The 23,044-nt window shown below is 40.3% G+C and overlaps 1 protein-coding gene across 1 annotated transcript in view; it reads left to right on the top strand.

The window, feature by feature from the left end:
• tnn (tenascin N) overlaps nt 1–20,607 on the top strand; it is a 37,604-nt gene extending 16,997 nt beyond the window's left edge. Inside the window, exons 8-19 of the mRNA XM_083928032.1 lie at nt 620–709; nt 8,063–8,326; nt 10,219–10,482; nt 10,784–11,047; nt 12,561–12,824; nt 15,187–15,317; nt 15,872–16,010; nt 16,207–16,358; nt 16,834–16,930; nt 17,022–17,186; nt 17,770–17,933; nt 19,254–20,607. Of these exons, the coding sequence (XP_083784158.1) occupies nt 620–709; nt 8,063–8,326; nt 10,219–10,482; nt 10,784–11,047; nt 12,561–12,824; nt 15,187–15,317; nt 15,872–16,010; nt 16,207–16,358; nt 16,834–16,930; nt 17,022–17,186; nt 17,770–17,933; nt 19,254–19,403 (2,144 nt within the window). The 3' untranslated portion in view covers nt 19,404–20,607. The remainder of the gene's footprint in view (nt 1–619; nt 710–8,062; nt 8,327–10,218; nt 10,483–10,783; nt 11,048–12,560; nt 12,825–15,186; nt 15,318–15,871; nt 16,011–16,206; nt 16,359–16,833; nt 16,931–17,021; nt 17,187–17,769; nt 17,934–19,253) is intronic.
• The last annotated feature ends 2,437 nt before the right edge of the window (nt 20,608–23,044 follow it).

Raw genomic sequence — 23,044 nt, 5'->3', positions numbered from 1 at the left:
CAGAAGAAGGGGTTTTAAATCATGTTTAAACTGACGTCCCTGAGTATTCTTCTCAATTGATGAGCCCATATCTAAGTGTTTCAGGTAACCAGCGTATATAGCACTGGATGTTACAAGAGCTTGCCCTAAAATATAAGAAGGCAAGCATTTGCTGTCTTTACCCCTAATTTATCTCTTATACTTTACCTCTCAGTATTAGACCATCCAATACAAATGACTAATTTATACTTGCTTGCTGTTCTTAACTTATATTTTGTTCTTTTGTTAATGTTACTTCTGTTTTATACTGTAAATATCCATGCACACACTCAGTATGTAAATGCAACTCTGAATTGTATACAATTATCAATATATTATATAAAACAGATGTGTACGTATTAAAGGCATGTAATACAAAAGAGAAATATCTTACCATACACAGTACTTATGTCAGATACTATATTATTATATCTTATTGAGAGGCTTCATAATAGATTAGGGTCTCAATGTGGGCACAGGTTATGAACAAGTTAACTAAATAATGAATTCCCCTGTCAGATATACATTTGATGAATTTTATAGAAAAAAAAATTGAAAAAAAAGAAAGAAAGGTTCAATACAAAAATGTGTCTTCCTGCAGGTCTGTTTCCAGGAACAGAATACCAGATCTTAGTGCAGGCCATTAAAGGAACCACTGAGGGAAAACCTTCCTCTGTCACCGGTGCCACAGGTCAGTGTCAACACAACAGCGTCCATTATACATTGAACTTAATATGTTACTGAATACAAATAATGAATATTATCAGCACAAAATGAGCCCAATGTTCCTCAAATGGTCTACCGCTGGACGCAGAGACTTTCGTTTGTGCCACCAATTACTGTGCCTGAATTGCACGACACTTGAAATGGTTGATTGGTCACTTGTGTGAAACACATTAGAGAAACATCGAGGACATCCATATTCCACTTATTCTGAATTGGGTGCAGCATCAAAGAAAGCTCTAAGGTCCTGTGTAACCACTAGTAATTCACCCAGTGGTCGAAACCTAATAGGAAAAACACAATCTGTCATACACAATACTGACATGTTGTATGATACAACCTGGTATTACCTTCCACGCGCAGCCAATGAAAATAGCTTACTGAATACAGCCAGCAAGGAGCACGATTTCTGGATAATGATGGAGTGCTGGAATTTACAGACTATAATCTGGACAGGTCGTAATGGCTGTGGTGAGCCTGTTCACCAAGAGGGAATATGATATCAATGGTGTAACGACTACAAGATGTTCTCTGGTGGTTGAGGTGAGAAAGTCCATGATTTACAGAGCCCATCTGTTAATGTTGGATTTTAGTGGTGTGGCACTGATTTTGATGCATTTGATCCAGCATTTGGTTTAAGGACGTGAGTACGAATTCATTTAATAGTTCACACAACAGCTGTTCATGACATTCAGTTGCTTTACAGTTGTTATTTAAGGCTACAGTAAGTTTGCTTTAAAGAAAATGCGACACAGATCTAATTTCTTTTATGTGGACACAGAAATTAGATTTTTTCCAAACAGACCTATACCACTTTCATTAGATCCTAACAGGATAGATATCTGATCAATGACCATGCGACTCCTGTGAGAACGTTAACATTAGAATTTGTGTGTATTTTTTCCACGTCATACTTTGCTCTGCAGGTGCCCAGTTCTGTCCAACGGTTTTGTGATTGGCTAATCCTGTTGCCTCAACGTGTCCTTGTGATTGGATGCTCTATATATATGAGTGTTAGCTTGGTTTGGCTAATTTAAGTTAAGCTACCTAGCTAACTAGTTTGCTCAATTGCTCTTAGTTGTCACTTATTTGACGATAACAATGTGCTGTCCTACATTGTATGCATTAAGTTGTTAAAATTGTACTCTTGTGGCAGCTGGCTAGCTAAGGGGTCACTCCTATTCCCCGGGTCCTATGTTGAAAAGGGTCCTATATTCCCGGTCACATAAGCCTATCCTCTGCTGATTTAATTTAGCATTTTGCTAAGTTTTAGCATGAAACGGGGGACACGGGCGCAAGGTGACTTTCTGTGTCATTAAAACACTAAGTCCTCCTTTGGTCTTAAAGGTTAAATGATGGTTAAAATGTAAAATTTTATTTAAAAAGATATTCAGGGTACACATTATTGGGTAAGGGGTTACGGTTCGGGTCAGGGTTAGAGGGTAGTGTTAGGGTCTACATAGGACTTTTTGCCGGGGAATTCGGTACTGATTGTGGAAAAAACAACAGCCCGGGACCCTATCTGTGAAAAGCGGGGAACATGCCTTTCTAAAGTGTGGTGTTTTTTATTGTTGCTCCACATGATGTGACGTTATTGGTGAGGTGTTTCATGGCAGATATCTATTCACTTTACAGACAGATTGATGTCAGATATAGGACACTTCAAACCTGATTCTGAACAGACTCGGCAGAAAGATTGGATCTGTGGGAGAAAGTATTAAGCTCTGTAATGTGAAAGAAGGCTAAGTGACTGACAGATGGTCTATGGCTCGACAGGTCTTCAGTTTCTCTCATTAGCCTCCTCATTTGTGCTTTTTTATATTTCACTTTTCTGTCCTTCCTTTATTTCCTCCTTCACCTTCGCTCTCATCCAGCCTCAGAGCTTCCTCAGTTCAAAAACTGTTTCCAAGATGGTTTTACGTTTTTTTATACACCCTGGGGCAGCCAATTTAATGGTTTTTAGTCATCAGTGTAGCTATGTATTTTCAATACTCACCTCTCTTCCTTTGCAGCCAGTCAGGTACTCAGGGTCCCCTGTCACTGCTAATCTTTTTGTATAAGTGTGCCACCTACTCATGTAGTAATTGTACGTGTGTGTGAATGGGATAATCTACACCAGAGAGACAGTGGTATGTCTCCGCTCCAGTTACTTCAATCCTTCATTTTAGGTGTTGCATGAAAAGGCTTAGAGGTGATTGAGGAGGATAGTCCTCAGCTCTGCTTGCCAGCACGAATGTGCTGGTTTCATGATGCCTGGCATTGCACAACAGAGACCACACTGACATATTATCTCACTGAACATGCTGTTTGCATTGGTCCGGTGTAGATATATGCAATCGGAGATAAAAGGAGGAATAGGAGGAAATGTAGAAAAGTGCAACAGCAATAAAGAAAGCTGTGGTTACAGCAAGACATTAATGTAAAATTGAGCAGGGATAATACGCGTACACAGGGACAATAAGGATACAAGAAATTTAGATATTTATAGTGAAATCAAGAGCATAACTATGACAGGATATAAAAATGAATGGGTCACAAAGAGGCAATTTCAGTGACATTATGTAGCAGTGCAAAATGTATTACTGTTTAGCTAGTTACTTTTCCTTATTTTCTTCCTGATTTTTACCCTCTGTCTTCTACTCACTTTTATCTTCCTGAAATAAACATGTAAATTAGTAATTGAGCCAGTGTGGGAATTTATGAATGTTGTATCTTCAAGATGACAACGTGAATGATGCTGGCCAATGGCCTCGGCCTTGTGAACTTGTGTAGTCTTGTAGTGTGTGTGTGCGTGAGAGAGAGAGAGAGAGAGAGAGAGACAGAGACAGAGACAGAGACAGAGGGAGGGAGAGAGAGAGAGGTTTCCTTTGACTGCTGTCAGTTTCAGAGGAAAAATGATTCAATGACAGCTTACATTAAGGAAAACACCACTGGAGTAGAAGTTTCACAGTCACTAACCTGCCAAAAGATTATAAGCTGTATAAACACGATATACTACGGCTGCTGCTGATTTAGATTCAATAAAGTCCCAACCAATGCCTGTGTAACCAAAAGCAGATGGACTTGGCTTTGGTAGAAGAGTTAAATGTTTAGTCTTTATGTTATCTAGACACTCTATAGCACCTCATGTGGCCCAGTGGGAGTACCCTGTCGGCTAAGACCTGTCCATCAGTGCTTTTTGAGACAGCTCTGTGCAGTATATGCCAGAAGTGAAAATGTGAGAAGGAACATTTTATAAAGATCATGATGATGTCAGGGTTAGTAGAGCAGGCAGCAGGAGAAGGACCCGAGCGCAGTAGTAAGTGAGAGACTGAGGAGGGAAGTGTGAACAGGTTAGCATATGAATCAAGGCTGATTAAGTGAAGGGTGAGACACACTCTGTGACCCCATGGGTGCAACGGGTTATGACACATGTGCAATGTAACTGGAGGTGTGATGCTGGAGGGTAAAAGCAGACATATAGAGATGGTGTCATTCAGGTGTTCTTTGGGTGTGCTCAGCCTGATAGAACTTATTGTGTATGCACGAATGGATGGCAGCCCATATACATATCTTTTTTTTATAGTGCGTCAGCTACACAGCCTTTTGGCAATTGCAGATCATATTTTACTTTGCATATGTTGTACCCCAATGTTATTGTGCTGTGAGTTCTTCTTAGTCCTTACCCTCCTTGATATGAATGAGGAAGTCTGGTGAAAAAAACAGGACATCTGGTGGACAGGTAGTGTACTGTAGGGAACGGCAACCGAGTCTCTGAGGAAGCCCTGTTGGCCTGTTTGTGTTTGTGTGTTGCTACAGGAGAGATTGACAGCATTAGTACAAGCTACAAAACAAAAATAACTCTGTTGGTCTAATGGTGTGAAATTTGCATACCTGCTAGGGCATTAGATTGGATGATTTATGATGGCAATAGGGTCCTTTCAAACTGTATCATCCATTCATAGTACATGTTACTTCTACTTCTAGATGTGGCAAAATAGACAGGTCACTTCTGTCATAAAGAATTATGAGGTGCTTACGGTACAAATAGATTGTTAGATGAACATGAAAAAAAGCCTGTGGTAGCCGTAGGACTCCACAACAAAACATATGTCACACACGACATACTGTAATTTCCAAAAGCATGGCGCCCATTGGCATATATTTTCCCTTGGCTCCATCCGCAGACGTACTGTATAGCTTCCACTGTACAATGAGGCTGCAAGGCTGTAAATGATGAAAGACGGCCTTAGACTGTACGTCTTGTGGTCGATGCCTCTGCTGAACACACCACCCATAATGGATAAGCTGTTTCCCAAAAGCCAGAGCTCATGTTCTGTATCATGGTAGCAACTGTTGCTACGAAGCTAGCGGCGTAGAACGTTTGGAGGAACTCAATCCATCACACACTGTAACTTCAGAGCAAATGCTAGGCGCCCTCAAGAAGTAGTGGTGCTTGGAAAAAAGATCTAATAACATAGAATATAGAAGCAGCTATACTGCCTTTAAAAGGAACCACAGAGGGTAAAACAGTAACACAAAAGAGGGAGAGGGAAACTAAAGATATATATTTGAATACAGCTTTATCTAAATGGTTACAACCCATAATTTAAGTTAATTTGTAGTGAGGGATAAAAAGCAATAACAGCCCCTGCTTCAAGCTGTCGAACGTGTTTCACTGCCATGGTTCATTTGGACAAAAAGGTTCATTCTCTTCAGGCTGACTGTAGAAAAGCAGTGTTTGTAGTAAAATGTCAGGCCTGTTTCAGTCCAGTGTTGTATCACTGGGGAGATGCAGACAGAAAGCACTGCTGGATGTCTGGCTGTATGGGGAAAGCATACCGCTATAGATTACACCCTGGGGAAGACGTTCTGAGGTAGCTGAAAAATGCTTTGTCGTGTAATCAAGACCCGAGGTGAGTCTGTGTCCCCCAGGAAAAGTAGGTTCTGCTGTGTTTATTTATACCAGATATCAGATACCAGAGACTTTTATTTTCATCTTATGTTATGTATCCCATGTATTCATTTTTCATTCATTCATTTCTCAATCAATTAGTTATTTGTTTTTTTTTTAAATTTCAGAAGATGTTCAAAAATGTGGATTAGGGTGTCTCAAAGCCTAAGAAGACATTCTCGAATGTCTTGTTTTGTCCATAACTCAAAGATTATAATCTTTGCAGTTCTAATCACAGGCAGGAGTGTTTTGCCTTGGCAAAATTAAATTGGCTGTTAGTCAATCTGTGTGACCATTCGTACATGTGAATACGTATTAACAACCAAACAAAAGATGATAATATTAGATTCATTTGGTACACGTGTTGTTAGGATTAAGCTCAAGTCAGGACCCAGAGGCAGAGAATCTGACACAGGTAGTCATGTAAAAAGTGTTTAATTAGCAAAAAAATGCACAAAACAGGAGCAGGCCACTGAGGCGGGGAGCTGGCTGGTTCGCAGGTTTAACCATAGGAGAGTAGAGAGTGAAGTCCCTGGGGAAAACCAGCGAGTAAGCACACAGAAAAACTGAAGCGCCATAGAAACAAAGGCTGAAGAGGCAGCGAGCCACACCAGGTGATCGGGACACAAGAGAACACAGGTAATTACTCACTGGAAAATTGCACAGGGAAAACGTATGCAGCAAAACCAGCACTGGAGAACTCAGGTAAGCCACAGGTAGAACTACCGAACATAACGGTATTATCTAGGAGTTTAGAGAAGGGAAAGCCAGGCTTTTATTGCCAGGTTGATGAGCTGAGCCTGGAGAAACCAGCCATGCCCCTGCCAACACACTGCAGGAGAGAAACACAAGGGGCAGGGGGAAAGAGAAACAAACACAAGCAATACACAAAAACCAAACACAACAGATTCACACGTATAATGTCAAACTGCTACTGATTTTATATTGATTCTAAAGGTAATGTTGCATTTTATAGTCTTCAGTAAAATATTTACCAAACATTTAGAGTGATACATTATATGCCGTGTCACTGTGTAGTGTAGTGATAAACGCTTTCTGGGCTCCCTAAGTATTGCTCACTTAAGTACTTAGACTACAGATTCACCTCTCATGTTTAAGCCTTGGAGGAAACATTCAACCGTCATAAAATAGAGCTATAATAAATTATTTCTGCGGTTTAGCTCGTGACAGACTGTCAATCAGTGCAGCCGCAAGGACAGAAAAGTGACAACAGGAGAAGAGAGACAAAGTAGGGGTACAGGGTAAGACAGCAGCATACCGCCTCTCTTCTTTCACCGTCAATCCGTTTTCATGAAGCAGACTGCGCACAAGACTGACCTCCACTGAGCCGCTGCCACAGAGGAATAATCCTAAATGATGGTTGCTTTTACATTTCCCCTCACGTTTTCTGTCTCTCTTACTATGCCTCTGTGACTCTTCTCTCTCTTTGTCGCTCTCTGTCTTCGCTTTCATCGAGATTCCCTCGACAGAGACTGACGCCGATCCGCACTCTTTCACAACCAACTTCTCCACCTGCGTCTCCCATATGCTCCTGTGTCCTCGTCTCACAGCAGCTCATCCTGTGGAGCTCAGTGTTCGGGACCGGAACGTGGGTTGTAGGTTGTGTGTTTGTGATGTTCTTTTGAAGAGCTTCACAGAGCTCTTCCTTTGAGAGGTTGGTTCATTTGTCATCTTCAGTCCTGCCCATACAAATGGAAATATAGATAATGAGCTTGACAGATGATTAAAAAAAGAAAAACAACAATCAATAACATTTTCTTCAAAGACCTCTCTTGCTTCTCGCAAACACACCAATTCAATGCTGTTGCGTAAACCAGAGTTTATCCGTACTGTACATTGAACTCCTGTATTTATGCTCATCCTGCCTGCGTGATCTAAGTAGAATGCATCCACGCTTTGTTCATGCTGGCCTCCCGAGAAAAACAACAGTATCAGTTTTTCTTCATCTAATAACATATGTTTATGTTTGAATGACAACACCATGGCCTTAGTAGTTATGATTGGAGCAAAGATGGAAGTCAGCTGATGTTATTATAAAGCCGCTGAGGGAGGAAGGATGGGTCAACAAAAGGTCAGACTTTCACAAGGGAAGCCATGGTTTGTTTCCAGTTTCTAACTGACAGTCAATTTGAGTTGTTTTTTTTAAAACATAAACACAATTGTCCCCCAACCTTAACCGCATGTTAATTATTACAGTATATTTGTCCACAGGTTTCAGTTTTCTGTTTTGGGTGCTGTTAGATTGTGCTTCTTGGTCAACTGAGTTTCTATACCCACAGTGGATGGACTGAAAGGATCCCTGACAAACAGGAACTCCTCATTTGTTCTTTTTGTCTGCTGTCTCTTATTGTATCTCTTCTTCTTCAGACATGGAGGTTCCTACCAACCTGGTCACCACTGAAGTAACAGAGGACACTGCAACAGTTTCATGGGATCGTGTCCAGGGAGAAATAGAGGGCTACATGTTGAGCTACACCACTGCCGAGGGCTCCAGCGCGGACATCCCTGTAGGACGCGACAGCACCTCGTACAGGTTGGTCGGTTTGAAGCCTGGAGTTCTCCACACTGTCTACATCTGGGCCTTCAAGGGAGACAAAGTCAGCAAGAAGAGTTCAACAGAAGCCGAAACAGGTAAACTTTGGATTGGTTCACTGGTTCATCGCAGAAGTGATGGATGCATTTTATCTTTCATGTGTCTACAATTAGAGAGCTTTACACATTTTTATTTTTTATTTAACATTTGTTTAACCAGAAAAAGACTCATTGAGATTAAAATTCTCTTTTACAAGAGTGTCCTGGCCAAGTCAGGCAGCAGCATAGTCATGCATACACACAAACACAAAGTGGACACAATCAGTAAAACACGTAGCATCCAAAACAGCAAACATTTCGAGGTCAATTACTATAATAAAATGACCTTTATATAAATGCTGAATGGCAACAAATAATTTCTGGGGTGTTAGACATAAGAGCTAAATTACTAACACTTTTGTTTGAACACTTTTATGGATGTACAAATGTTTTGACCTGCAAATCTCAGATATCTCAAGTGTTCCCAGCATTTCATTTTTTTCTTTCTTCTTTACAGCCTGTGAGCAGAGAGAAATATGTTTTAAGTGGCCCTTTTCTTAAGCCCCTTTGTGCAAGATGCCCTCACCTCAAATAGCCCTTATGTAGTACAATGAACAAATCATTTCCCTTTGATGTTCTCTGTGTTAGTTTTCTCCACAATTTGCTTGTCTTTTCTGTGGTGGCGAGAAGTAGAAAGGCATCACAGTAGATATTTTATACTGAGCACACCAACACCTCTTTTCCTAAAGGCTATTTAACATAATTAGGCTGGACACCTCATTTAAAGGCGGTTAAGTTTAGCCCGTGGGGCTGAATGTCTCAAAGAAGTTTGAGAAGAGCCAATTTTACGTCATTAACAAAGCCAGCAATTTTGTTTCTCTTGTGTTCTCCTGTCTCTTAATCGTTGCTGCTGTGAAGGTTGGCAGCTGTTGCTGTCTGCATGCCTTTATGTCTCTGAAGAGAGGCAGCAGAAGAACACTTTTGAGCGCTGACTGGCATACATTCAAATTGCTTTAGAAACCAAAACACTTTTATGACATTTTTATACCAGCAGTGAAAGAAGAGATAGGTCTAACATGTGCATTGACATGACGTTAAACACCAATAGTATAAATGTTTGATATGTGCAGGAATACAGTGTGAGAGCAGAAAATGTAAATCCACACTTGTGTCTGCTGAATATAACGGATGTCTTTTTTTCTATGTTTAGCTCCAATAACTTCACTCACACCAACCAGCAGGGGTACAAATATCTGAAAGGGCTTCAAACTCACTTTGCTCTCGGTTATGTCAGCAATTGTGATCTCAATTACCTATAATATGGGGAAGAGTAATTGTTGTTATTAATATTTGTAATACAGATATGTGAAACTACAGTATTTGCTGTATATATAATAAAAGTTTTCATCTTTAGTGTTAAAAGGGTTGCCCTTTTTAGTGGGCACTTCCTTACCTGTATTTGGAGAAAACAAAAATACCAGATTCATACAGGATGCATCTAGTATCTTACAACACCAGTGGCTCTGATTTTTCTTAACCATAACAGTGTCATTTCTTCTATTGTTTTCAATAGTAGTTTGCATGTTCTTTAGCTCATAGTATACTCATAGTAGCTGTGCTTACATAACAATGTGTGTTAAATGACATCAAACTTGGATTCAGCACGGATAAAATAAAATGTCACATAGTCAAATAATTTCAACATTTGTTAAGCAACAGAAATTGAAAGTAATTTACTCATTTTGATTAAAGGACCCCAAAAAACTCAAATCACTCCAAACACCTGGATCCAAGTTTGACTTTTCGACCCTCTTACACATAACCTTCGGTCACTGTGTAAGAGGTAACCACATTATGTTGATTTGGATCAGCTGTGTGTAGTTGTTGTTATGTTTATACTGGTTGTAGTGATGTCCTTTTGTAGTCAACACTAACCACAGCTCCCCACGCAGAGCTGGACGCGCCTACTAACGTCTTGGCCCAGGATGAAACAGAGTCCAGCTTCAGGGTGTCCTGGGATCACACCCAGGCAGATATTGATGGCTACGTCCTAACCTACAGCTCCTCTGAGGGCTCAAGTGAGGAAATCTCAGTCGGGTCTGACAGGACTTCCCACATGCTGACTGGCCTGAGGCCTGGCGTCCTCTATACTGTCTACATTTGGGCCATCAAGGGGAGCAAATCCAGCAGGAAAATCTCAACACAAGCTGAGACAGGTCTCAGATCTATGACTTTCTGTTCAACAGCTGTTAATTATCTGACCAGCTAATGCAAAAAATTTGAGGTCAAGTGCTCATGTACGCGCATGTTTGTTTGGCCAATTTAAGACCATTTCAAAGAAAGATACTTTTGTATTTTCATGGATGATGTTGTTAGATGTAGCTTTCAACCATTGTCGAATTAGTCTATTACAAAAAGCTCTCCCAGCTTGGGAGACCAGGTCTTGAAAAGTTGATGGAATGGTCTGTAGTTTGCATCAGTAGTGCATTAATGTCCTCCACTAACATCTCCCTATAGACCTGGATGCTCCTGCTAACCTCTCAACCCGAGATGTGACAGAGTCCAGCTTCAAAGTATCATGGGATCCAGCCCAGGCAGAAATAGATGGCTACATCCTAAACTACAGCTCCTCTGAAGGCTCTAGTGGAGAAATCCCAGTGGGGCCTGAAAGCACCTCTTACATGCTGACTAGTTTGAGGCCTGGGGTCCTCTACACTGTCTACATCCGGGCCATCAAAGGAACCAAAGCCAGCAAGAAGATCTCGACACAAGCTCAGACAGGTCTCAAATCTACCATTGTCTGTTAAACCGAGCAATAATAGCCATGCCTCAATTGAAATACTCTTTATTATATATATATTCTTTTGTGGGCCATGTTTATGTTTAATACACCATATCTTCTACAGATATTTCAACAAGAAAACCCTCTTGTAAACCCCAAAAGAAAAATGTGTCATTCACATGGTAGACTAATCAGCTTGTTTGTTTAAAGAGGTTTTCGACTGTATTCATCCATCACTTCATCCATCTTCTTGCCAACTTCTTAAGCGGGTCACGGCGGACTAAGCCACCAAAACATCCTTTTCCCCCAATAACTTACTCCAGCTCTTCCTGAGCAGGTCCCATGTCAGCTCAGAGGTGTAATCCCTCCACCTTGTTTCACGTAAAACATATGGGCCATTCTTTCAAAGTGATCAAAACGCATCTACTTGCTATTCTAGCAGCGATTCTTCACTCCATCATGTATCCTGAGGTCAGACAACATGTTCGGGAACCTCATCTCAGTCTCTTGTATCCAACAATATCATCATTCATGTTCCTTTACCACCCATGGATTGAAGATTGCCTCTTTGGCTCAGCTGTCTCTTCACTAGGATTTGATGCATTGCGCCCAATTCCCCTCATGTTTTATCCTTGTCCTACACTCCAAGTCCTGAGTAAAATCCTTTTACCTGAACCGACAATCTGAAGGCCTTGAAAGACTCCTTCCTCATTTTGCCAGCGTGCTTAACTCTTGCTGACCACCACCACCAGGTTCTTCGGGTATCTCAATGATGAGCACACTTCACCTTCTAACCACAGCTCGTTGCAGCTGCTTCCATGATAGGGAATTTAATAAGTCCATGCTGTATTGTGTTTACAGAGTGTTTAAAGGAGACTTTTCAGCAAACCGTTGGTTTTCCTTCCCCAGAGCGGTGCACCAGACGACTCAAATGTCCTCAGTCTTTACCATTTGCTTAACATGTATTGCCCCAAACTTCAAGAATTTCTGGCTGAGCTGCGGGGTTACCCGGCCACAGGGGCTCCTGTCCTTGTTTTAGGCGAGATTCTCCATATGGAGAACTGGGTTCTCCCATTATCATTGTATCATGAGATGAACACCAGTTAAATGATGAGAGCTCAAGCATTGAGACACCTCCGGGATCCAATGCTGTCTCATAAAAATGTACTGCTTGAGTGCTTGTGTCCTTCACATCATCTACATTTTGGCAGTGAGAGGGAAATAAGTACTGAGAGGGTTTAATGAGACATATCTCACATCTAATATACTGTATATACTCTATATTTAAAGAGAGCATCTTATTTTTTATGATGTAATATATGGAGGTAAATATCATACTTCTCCTTGCAGTTACCATCATATTACTAATGATTTTAGCAAATGCATGCCAGAAGATTTCATTTATTCGCCTTTGGGTGAGAAATGAAACAATACATCTTGTAGTTTGCATCAGTAGTTCTTTTAGTTTGCATCTGTACGATAATAACCACCTCCACTAACATCTTTCTCTAGAACTGGATGCTCCTGCTAACCTCTTAGCCCGAGATGAAACAGAGTCCAGCTTCAGCGTGTCATGGGATCCAGTCCAGGCAGAAATTGATGGCTACATCCTAACCTACAGCTCCTCTGAGGGCTCTAGTGGGGAAATCCCAGTCAGGTCTGACAGCACCTCTTACAGGCTAACTGGCCTGAGGCCTGGTGTCCTCTACACTGTCTACATCTGGGCCATCAAGGGGAGCAAATCCAGCAGGAAGATTTCAACAAAAGCTGAGACAGGTTAATACACTACAAATAGACAGGGGTTTCTTTTGGTAATAACAAAGCTCTACTCCCTCTCTTCAAATGGCAATTAAACGTCTCAAAAGGTTAATTTGTTGACAGTTGTGGCAGTCTTTAAAGAAATTGATACACAAGGACAAAACAGCGTTTTACGTGGAAACATTTACCAATGGTTGTCATCCCAAACCAGTTGCCTCCCATTAATCTGATGTTTACTGTTAGAATTGCCTGCCCTTTTAATGATGAAATTCAGCCATGAATTTTAAATCCACATAAGGTGAAACACACTAAACCAAAACTGGATGATATATAGGAACACATATGGGTGAAATAACAAAAAAATGAACAAAAAGGCATTGAAAAAACAGATTCTGGATTGTTTTAAATACCTTTCTTACGAGACATCATAAAGCTGCACAGGGCCCATAAGCATAACCACTGCACTGTTTTAATAATGCTGTGATCATAGCAGAAAGCTGTTTTCCAGTAACAAGTTCAAACAGGTTATTGCTCTATTACTGTTAAAAATCAAAGGTCTTAGTCTGAGAATGCTGATGAGAATTTCCTGTCAGTGAGGGTCTGCTACATGTGGCCCTAGTTTGGGGGAATATTTGTTCTTTAGAAGCAGTAACAGGTCACTATCTTGGAGCATTGTTGGGTACAGATGTGACAGAAGGAAAGTTGAATCCTTTTAGATGAAGACGACAAGAATTACAGTGATTATATTCCTATACAATTGTTGAAAACATCCCATGATTTTAATTCACTCAAAACAGCATTGAATTGGGTTGTAGATTTCTGCAATTGAGGGTGCATTTTATTTATTTATGACTGTTCTATGTGACAATACTGCATACCCTGGTATTCTCAGGGTTCAAAGGTTAAGAATCAGCAGTCAGGAAAAACACAGAGTGAACTGTGGTGTTTTGTATCACGAGTGAGACCTATTGGACTTTTTGATGAACACACCGTAACTTGTGCCTTTTTATCAGTATAAGGTGTAACCTTCAAAACTGCTGTCAAAAACATTAATTCCGTCAAACTTTAATAATGTACCAAAGTTTTTACACACCTGGAGACCAAGTGATCTAAGGTATTGCTTTCTATAGTCATTTAATATTGATGATGCATTTGCACACACAAAATAACGATCCATCAATCCTTATGGTCTATGTCCTTTGATCTGCTTTCTTTCAAAGTCAAAATTAGTTCACTCTGAACTTTTAAACTACCAAGAAGCACCAGAGCTCCTGCTGCGGCAGGAAATGTTTGCCAGGCCAGGTCCCCGGGTATGTCTGGTAACTTAGTGAGGGGTAAAAATAGCAGCGGCAGCACATGGTGAACGGGTTACAACAGTAGTATCTTTGTGTGAGCCAGATGATCTGTTAAATCACCTGGGACCACTAAGTGAAAGCTGGATCTTTTTCAATTAGGCAGCAAACGGCCGAGGTTTGGATTATTAACTTGTCTCGTCGTAACTCATTAGAAACAGTTGATGGCTGCAGACCAACGCAGTGCTAGGTTCAGATAGGAAAGCCATTGTGTCAAAAGATATCATCTGGGACACACAAAAGCACATGTTATTACATTTGTGATTTTATTGGACCTAGTAACAAGCACCATTAATACGTCAGTTAGAGTCTCAAACCAACATCAGTGTATTTCACAGACTTTTTCAGCAGCATTACTTTCTACTTATGACACCACAAATGGCACTACTGAATTTGTCACAGTTCACACTACTTTCTCCCATTAAAATATAATTACCATTTTTTGGGGGATAGAAAAACTGATGATTGGATGTGAAGAGGAATAAAGTATGACTCTCATTGTTACAGCAGGCGTCCTTGTGTCAGACCCACTTTTTCAGCCTATTGTAACTTTGCAGGTGGCTGATAGTCATCTCTGGTGTGGTGCTTCAGGTGGAGAAGGCTGAAAATCTAGCGTCAAATACATTAACGGTGTACTGAGATAGAAAAATTATATAAAGATGAACGGATACTGGACAGTAAAACTTGAATTTCCAGACGTACTGTTTCTCCTCAAAGCTAAGCAAAGCAGAATTGCAAAATAGACAGTGGAGATAACGTAAGTGGAAGGCTTTATACCAACAGTCTACACCCAGCGAGACTATAGAGAAACACTGAACTGGCATGTGAGTATGAGAAAGGTTGCACTCTTGTAAAAACATAAGCACAATTAAAAACAATTTAACAAAATAGTTGAAACACCTGTTTAAAGAGACTCTTAAAGTAAAAGCAGTCATCTGCTCACCCAATCTAGACCTGAGTTGTAAAGATGTATAAATGAACATAGGGTAAACTTCTGTTCTTGTGCTGTAATACACTCTAATCCACAGACATTGATGCCCCTAAGGACCTGAGGGCAACAGATGTGACGCCGGAGTCTGCTTTCCTGACCTGGGTCTCTCCTCTTGCTGACATTGACGGGTACATCCTCACCTATAGAGATGAGGATGGCAACATGGAGGTATTTAGCCATGGGGTTTGACACATATTCTTTCAACCATAAAGAGTATACTGCTATTCAGGTATATTCACAGATATTTGTTATATTTGTTATGTATAACTCTTACAATAAATTACAAGAATACACCTTCATGTGGAAAGATGAGTTCACAAAAAGCTTTTTTTCTGCATTGGATAAAAGCAGAGCTGCAGTTCCTTTGAGAATTCTCTGGACAAATTGTAATATTGAACTACACAAAGTTGGACTGTATGTCCTGTTTTTGTCTTAACACGCATACAAATGCCACTTCAAAACAGTTTCTTTACCATTTGAAATACTGTAGGCTCAGACAGTGAAGTTGTATGTTAAATTTAAGCTCTGTAGAACACTGACCTCTTGTGGTCCAAAATAAAATGAATCTGGAAGCACAGTATTTTTAAGTACATGGATGAGGTGATTGATCTTTTCCTTGACACCTTTTTTAAGATTTTAATGCCTATCTCTATCTGAAGTTCAAAACAGTATCATCGCAGTGTTCAGTAAGATTAACAGCAATTGTTGTTTATCGTGTTCAGACGGTTGAAAAGCAGCTTGGGGCCAGCGACAGCCGTTTTACTGTATCCAGTTTGGAGACAGGGAAGAGATATATTGTCACCATCATCGCCTACAGGGGGAACAAGAGAAGCAAGGTGGTAGAGACTGTCTTCAGAACAGGTCTGTGCACTACTGCTTTCCACTGAGTCATACTGTTCTCTGTGTATGTTGCTGTTTATTGAGTCCTCCTTTCTTATTTTTCCCTCATATTTTTATGTGGATTTGTCAGACATTTATCAGGTTATGTAACTCTGCGCTGTAAAGCGGCATCACTTCATAAATAAAGATTAATAATACGGTCACATCTCTCCCATAGTTGGCCTCATGTACCCCTTCCCCATGGACTGCGTCCAGATCATGAAGAACGGAATTAGGAAGAGTGGTATCTACACCGTCTTTATCAACAACGACCGCTCCAAACCAATTGAGGCTTATTGCGACATGGAGACTGATGGAGGTGGCTGGCTGGTACGAATTACTGCACATACTAAAATATGGAAAACTCTATCTTTTGTAAAAGGTTTCAGGATATTAATAATACTATTTATTTTCTTGTTGTTATTATTATTATGCAGGCAGAATTTCTACTGGTAAATATTAAAGGAGCATTCCCACCGACTGTGAAAACAATTGTATAATGTCTTCTGGGGCTTCTCAAGATCTGAAAATTTAACCTGATGATGTCCACATTCTGTTGAGTTACCTTATAGGTAATGTGGGATCTGGTGTTTTTAGAGCAAAGGACTAAAAGTCACGATATCTGGAACTCTGAGCTTTGATTTGACCATAGTCCCCCGGCTTTATGGAAATGCAGTCCTAGTTTACTAGGTATAGTAATAGTATAGAGTTAATGATAGTAGTTGACGGTTATTGCTACTGGAATTTAAATGGTGGAGATGGTAACCAACATTTACAGTGAACATCCTGTGCTTGCTGCTTTCAGGTGCTCCAGCGACGTACCACTGGCAAGCTGGACTTTATGAAACGCTGGAGACAGTACATAGCTGGTTTTGGCGACATGACCGACGAGTTTTGGATCGGTGAGTGCTGCAGATGTAATATAGAGCACATATGAAAAGTAACCGAGTATTTTCTCTTGCTTTCACATTTTCTGTCTGGCCGTTCCCACAGGTCTGGATAAGATATATGAGCTCACCAATACTCCGACTCAATATGAGCTGAGGTTTGACCTGGGACTGGGCAGCGAGAGAGCCTATGCTGTGTATGACAACTTTAAGATTGCACCGGTCAAGCAGAAGTTCAGACTCACTATCGGCAAATACAGAGGGACAGCAGGTGGGCACTTTGTTCCTAATATCTTTTCTGAACTCCTAGCAATACAAAAGACAGCATGTGTAGCCTTCAAAACTTTTATTTCCTCTCTGACACTTTACTCAAAATAGAAGATGTTATAGAAAAGAAGTAGAGAGAGTAAGGAGGGCAATGAGACAGACAGGGGTGGGAATAGAGGGATTTCAAGGCACCCCACCCATCATGCTGTGCGATGCTGAGAAATCTAATACACATCAACAATAGGTAGGATATTTGTCTGAGAAATATATTCAGCCAGTTATATACAGGAGCTATATAGGGAAGGTGGTATCTGAAGATGGCAGGGTTGTAGTGATCTTTAAAGCCAGACAGATACAAACGCACAGCAAGTGGGACACTGCGTCTAAACATACCACTGTTCGCTGACATATTTTGTATCCGTATATTATAATACATTTCTACCATAAGGGAGCACATGGAGGAAAAAGTAAGCAAACGCTAAATCTGAGAATACATTGTTGATAGACAAAGGTTGAACTTCATACAGACTGTTCTGTAGAACTGTGAACATTTAAAGTTTACTAATATTATTGTTGATGATCCCCAGGTGATGCTATGAGCTACCACCAAGGCCGGCCCTGGACTACTATTGATAACGATAATGACATCGCCCTGGGCAACTGTGCCCTGACCCACCGTGGTGCCTGGTGGTACAAAAACTGTCATCTGGCCAACCCCAATGGAAAATGGGGAGACAACAGGCACAGTTTGGTGAGTGAACAGGGAGGCAGTCGTGCATTGGATCATACATGATGGTCATAGGGTGCTATGATGATCCATTATTGTGGATCTACCAATGTGGGTTTATAAAGGGTTTAAATAGGAAAAAAAGGAGGGAACACAACATGAATACTGTTCTGTCATTGACAATACTCCAAACATAACCAGTCATGATGGTTTAACATTATGACAAAGTATTCAAGTCAACTCTTCTGGTGTAGTGTGCCTTCCCATCAATAGGTGGCACTGACAGTATTATGTGCAGACAGATTTATACTTGTATATACTTGTACTATACAAGTTGCCAGTTAACATAGGGTCCCTGAGGTGTCAGACATCCTTGCCCGTGAATTCTTTTTTGGGGTGGTTGGAATCTGCTTCATTAAGTTAAGATATACTGGAGACTTTGTGCCCGTGAATAATAAGTGGATACTAAAACAGTTTTATTCTCTGTGTTTGCCCCTTCAGCTCAAAATGTCAGTGTGGCAAATAAAAATTTCAGCGAGTGTTCTTGATTAATTCAGCAGTCATTGGAGGTTTTAAGGAAGAGTTGTGCTGTTTTTTTTCTATTCATTTTGCATTGTGCGTACCACTGACTGCTAAAAGAAATTCAGTTATCCTGAGAGCTCAACAGACACTCACAACAAGCTGCTTCTACGCTATGAATTTGTTACTGGTATTATAATGCGCAACAAATACATATCATTGTTATTTGTGGTTCTTACACACATGCACACATAAAAGGCCTCACAAGAGTGCTCACCGGGAGGCTGTTCCCTTGTCGGCAATCAAAGACAAGTTCGCCCAAGCTCACTCTTAGTTGTTTTGTTTTGGATTGTCGAGATGAAGCAGAAATGGCCTGAATCCATCAGCAGCGATAAGAAAACACATTTCTCACACCAGCTATAAACCATAAGTGTTTTTTTACCAAGCTGATAGGGTAACAACAACAGTTATTATGTCTAAGAGTCTGATACTGAAGAAAATGCCAGGGGATTTCTCTGCTCTTGCCGAGATTTCATCCATAATGTCGCTGCTGCAGATGTCTCCCGCAATGTTTGCCGGCGAAATGCAATAACAGTCAAAACAAGTTTGTACTCACATGAAATGAAGCCAGAGGCTGGTGTTTATTAGTGTTTGTCATTCTGCCTGTCTGTCATTGCCGCCTGCCTCTTCTGTGTCTCTCAACCCTTCTTGTCTCCCTCCTTTCTCCTCTCCCTTCTCTTTCATCACTCCAACGTCTCCTCCTGACCATACTTTGCTTCCCCCTCTTTAATCTCTTTCTTGCTAAATCTGCTGTCCTGCTGTCAGGGAGTGAACTGGGAACCGTGGAAGGGCCACCTGATGTCCCTCGACTTCACCGAGATGAAGATCCGACCTGTAGGAGCCTTGTCCAGCAGGAAGAGGCGGTCGTTGATGGCCAGAGAGAACAGCAGAACCACAAACCTCCAAAAGAAATAAAAGAGCACCTCCCACTGAGACTAAATCCACACTACTACAAACATACATTTTCATCTTAAAATGCATAACTTTTTCTACATGTATGCCTAGCATCCACACTACTCCAGTGTTCCCGATTCCCTAAACATTTGGAAACGCTGCTGATGCTATTTTTAATTGGAAAACTGTGGGGTTACGTTTTAGTCTGGACCGGTAAAAACTGAGACTTTTGGAAACGATAAAGCAGATACTCCCATCAGTCTACCTTTTGTGATTTCATCCTTTCTGTGTCATGGCTTCTTCCAATGATTGATAATGCTCTACCGCTCTTATATGTCGCCGTATTTGCTTTGTAACGACTCCCAATCTGTTTGTACCACCTTTACCACCATGTACTCATGTTACTTTCGGTATCAGTTCCACCTTGTCGTCAGTCCAAGCAAAGGCATCTCTTGTTTTTCTTTTTGCCATTGCTGTTTCACCCATAGTATTTTCTGTATTTTCAACCTCAGAGTAACTTAAGACAATCTGCTTCCTATTCACACCGGTCCAATGCATGATCAGTGTACATGAATGGTCATGTGACATGTGTTTTAATATGGATTGTGATTATTTCTCATACAGAGCTAAAACACTGATGCGGATGGAGATTCTTATCAATTTAAAATAAAAATGGAGTAGTGTGGATGTAGCCTTAAACCACAACAGCCATCATCAGACCCATTAACCTGCCATCACACTAGATTTGGGTGTTTCTGTACATATGTACATACATATGTCCCCACTGGTCTACATCCCTCTGTGTGTCTCAACTCTTGGACAATATGTACACGTCTTTGAGCAAAGACACAATTACAGATATGCAATAATAACTTATAATCTGATTGTATACAATGAGATTCATCAGAAACTCTTGGCTTTAGCGTGATTGTTGAAAGGCAAATAGTAAACTGCCTTGGAGTTGTTTTGAAGTGAACCGATGTTGAAAATTAACAAGTTTAGTTTTTATCAGTTATAATGCAAGCGTTATTTTTTTAGAAACTCCTGTTTGACTGATCTGGTAGTAACCTTCATTATTAATCAGAAAACAGTAGATTTAAGCAGGAAAATCAAATTTTCTCAGATTACTGCATTCATTTTAACCTCCTTGTTAAACCCCAGGGCAGCAGCCAAGGTTATTTGTATTATATGTGTTTATTTTATGTCCTATGAAGAATTTGAGTACTTTCATAACAACATAAATTAAAAAAAAGAAAAAGTGTTAAAAATGGCTTGTGTGTTTTATTTTAAGATCCGTTACTGTCCTGACTTTATTGACTATGGAGTTGGCTGGCTGTGTCACATTCAGCTGTCACTGTGCAGCAAACACTGTCACATCACATTAGTGTGCGTAGGACGAGCCAGAGAATAACAATGGATGACCACATTGCTCCTGCTTTACATTCATATGATAGGACAGCGCATATCAATCAATGTGATGTGTTTCTATCAAACATCAATAAGAATGAACCGCGTCCGTCCCATCCGAACCAAACTCTTGTTTTCAATCTGGAAAGCTGACAAATTATATTAATACTGCCTTTGACTTTGACTTCATTACACAATTAAACATTTTTTTACACTTTTATAACAAACTGTTGATTTATGAGACACGGATGGAGCACATCAATCAATATTTTCACTGATCTGCCAGAATTGATCTATTGTCTGCTCCTCATGAATTTAGTATTCAGCCAAATGTCTTCTTATACCTTCATGGCCCATAGGATTTTATTTCAACCAATCCTCAGTCAGCATTTTCAGGCTCAGAAATGAAGAACGTCTCTAAGGAATTTGAAAATCTATATGAGTCTATTTTGTTTTAATTATGGTATGGTCAGAATGACATTATAACTGCTCATTCATATTCATGCCACACATTTGCACAATAAGTACATGAATGAGGTTTTTCTATGAAGACATTGTAGAGCCTTAAATGATACAGGTTGAACAAAATGATTAATAAGTAGGTGTCTTTTTGCAGAGGTGGAAGTTGAACTTTAGCGTGTGAATGGCAGGAGAGGGTTTAAATTATTGAACTACTGTGTCGTGCCATATTGATCCATCTTAAGAGACCATAGTCTACAGACATGCTAGCAGCTCTGTAAGGCAGCACTTAGGCCATCTAAACTAAATGCTCACATAACCTTATTATAAGAGCTCTCTTATTAAATAGAATCACTTTCATTTTTTTTCAAGTAAATGCAGACTGCTGAAGCCTCATACTAACTTCATTTGTCCTTGGTCTGAATTATCTTGTCCCCCATCACTTACATACAGTTGCTTTAAGAAAAGACAAGTAAGGGCAGGAGGGACAATTACAGCAACCAGTATTTTTTATTTTAATACGTCAATGGCTCACAATTATAACATGCTGCTGTTTTGCAGTTTATCATATTCTGACCTGATGATGGTACTAGATAAAAAGATTTTTAAAAATCCCCTAGATTTATTGAAGTTATTGTGGGGGAAAATCTGTAACAATTTCCGTGGCAATCCATCCTATAGATGTCGAGACATTTTGCTCAAACAAAAATGTCAACCTGCTGGTGGTGCTAAGGAAGCATCAGGGGATCACAATTAATTAGGATTCATCATCTGTGAATCATGAATGTTGGCAAAATTGCATTCACTCTGATATCTGTACAACTATTTCCGACCAATTCGTATCTTGTAGTTCAATGATCTACGTCTCAAAGTCTTCTCACAAAGCTCAGTTGCATTACTAATTTGACAAAATTCTCACTCATCACTCCTTTCATCAAGTTATTTTTTTTTGTTGCCAGTTTTCAACAACGTCCCACTGTTCACTGGCAGATGGAGTTTGCTAAGTTTGAGCTCATATTATCAATCTATCGAGCTCAGCGAGTGCTGAGGCTCTTCACTTAATTTTCTCCATCTAGAGCTGCTCCCACAGTGCAACACTTTCATCATACTGAATTGAGCAACTGTACTTGCAGGGACTGTTTGCCGTCTGGTCTCGCAACAATTTCCCAATTCTGTATCTCATGATCTGTAGACGGCAAAAGCTCACTGGCTGTGATATTTTTACACAGCTGCTATAAGTGTATGGAAAGGAATCATTAAGATATGATCTCTTCAAACAAACGCTGCATCACTTCTGGAAAGCCATTACTTCATCAAAGACCAAATAAGGAAATGAAAGGAAAAATGTTTCTTGGGTTTATTCATCAAAATTAGATGAGAGCGCATGTGAGAAGGCTGCAGCCTAAAATTTGGAAGCAAATATTTCTAGCATAGCATTTCATTCCAACTTTGAAATGAAATATCACACCAAAGCTCACTGATGCGAGAGGCCTTTTCAGCCACAGTGATTGCAAATTACTTTAAGGAGATTGGTTCCTGTCATTGCTCTGCGAGGGAAGTGGATTGCTTAGTGCCAGCATAAACAGAGAGGGGAGCCTCACTCTCTTTCTTTCTGTCTGTCCCCTCTGTGGTTTCATACACAGCAGTAGGAGCTTGCAGACATATACATTTGTCTGCCCATGTAACTTTGGTCTACACTTACGCCTTCAGTTCACAGTGATGTGCTTTTTCCATGAGAGGACTTGGTAATGTAACAAGGGAGTGTTTGTTTTAAAGGGTGGAGTGTGAGCTGTTCA

This window comes from Echiichthys vipera, assembly GCF_963691815.1.
Source record: "Echiichthys vipera genome assembly, chromosome: 15".
NCBI classification, from domain to species: domain Eukaryota; kingdom Metazoa; phylum Chordata; class Actinopteri; order Perciformes; family Trachinidae; genus Echiichthys; species Echiichthys vipera.
This window is presented reverse-complemented; position numbering and strand designations above follow the sequence as displayed.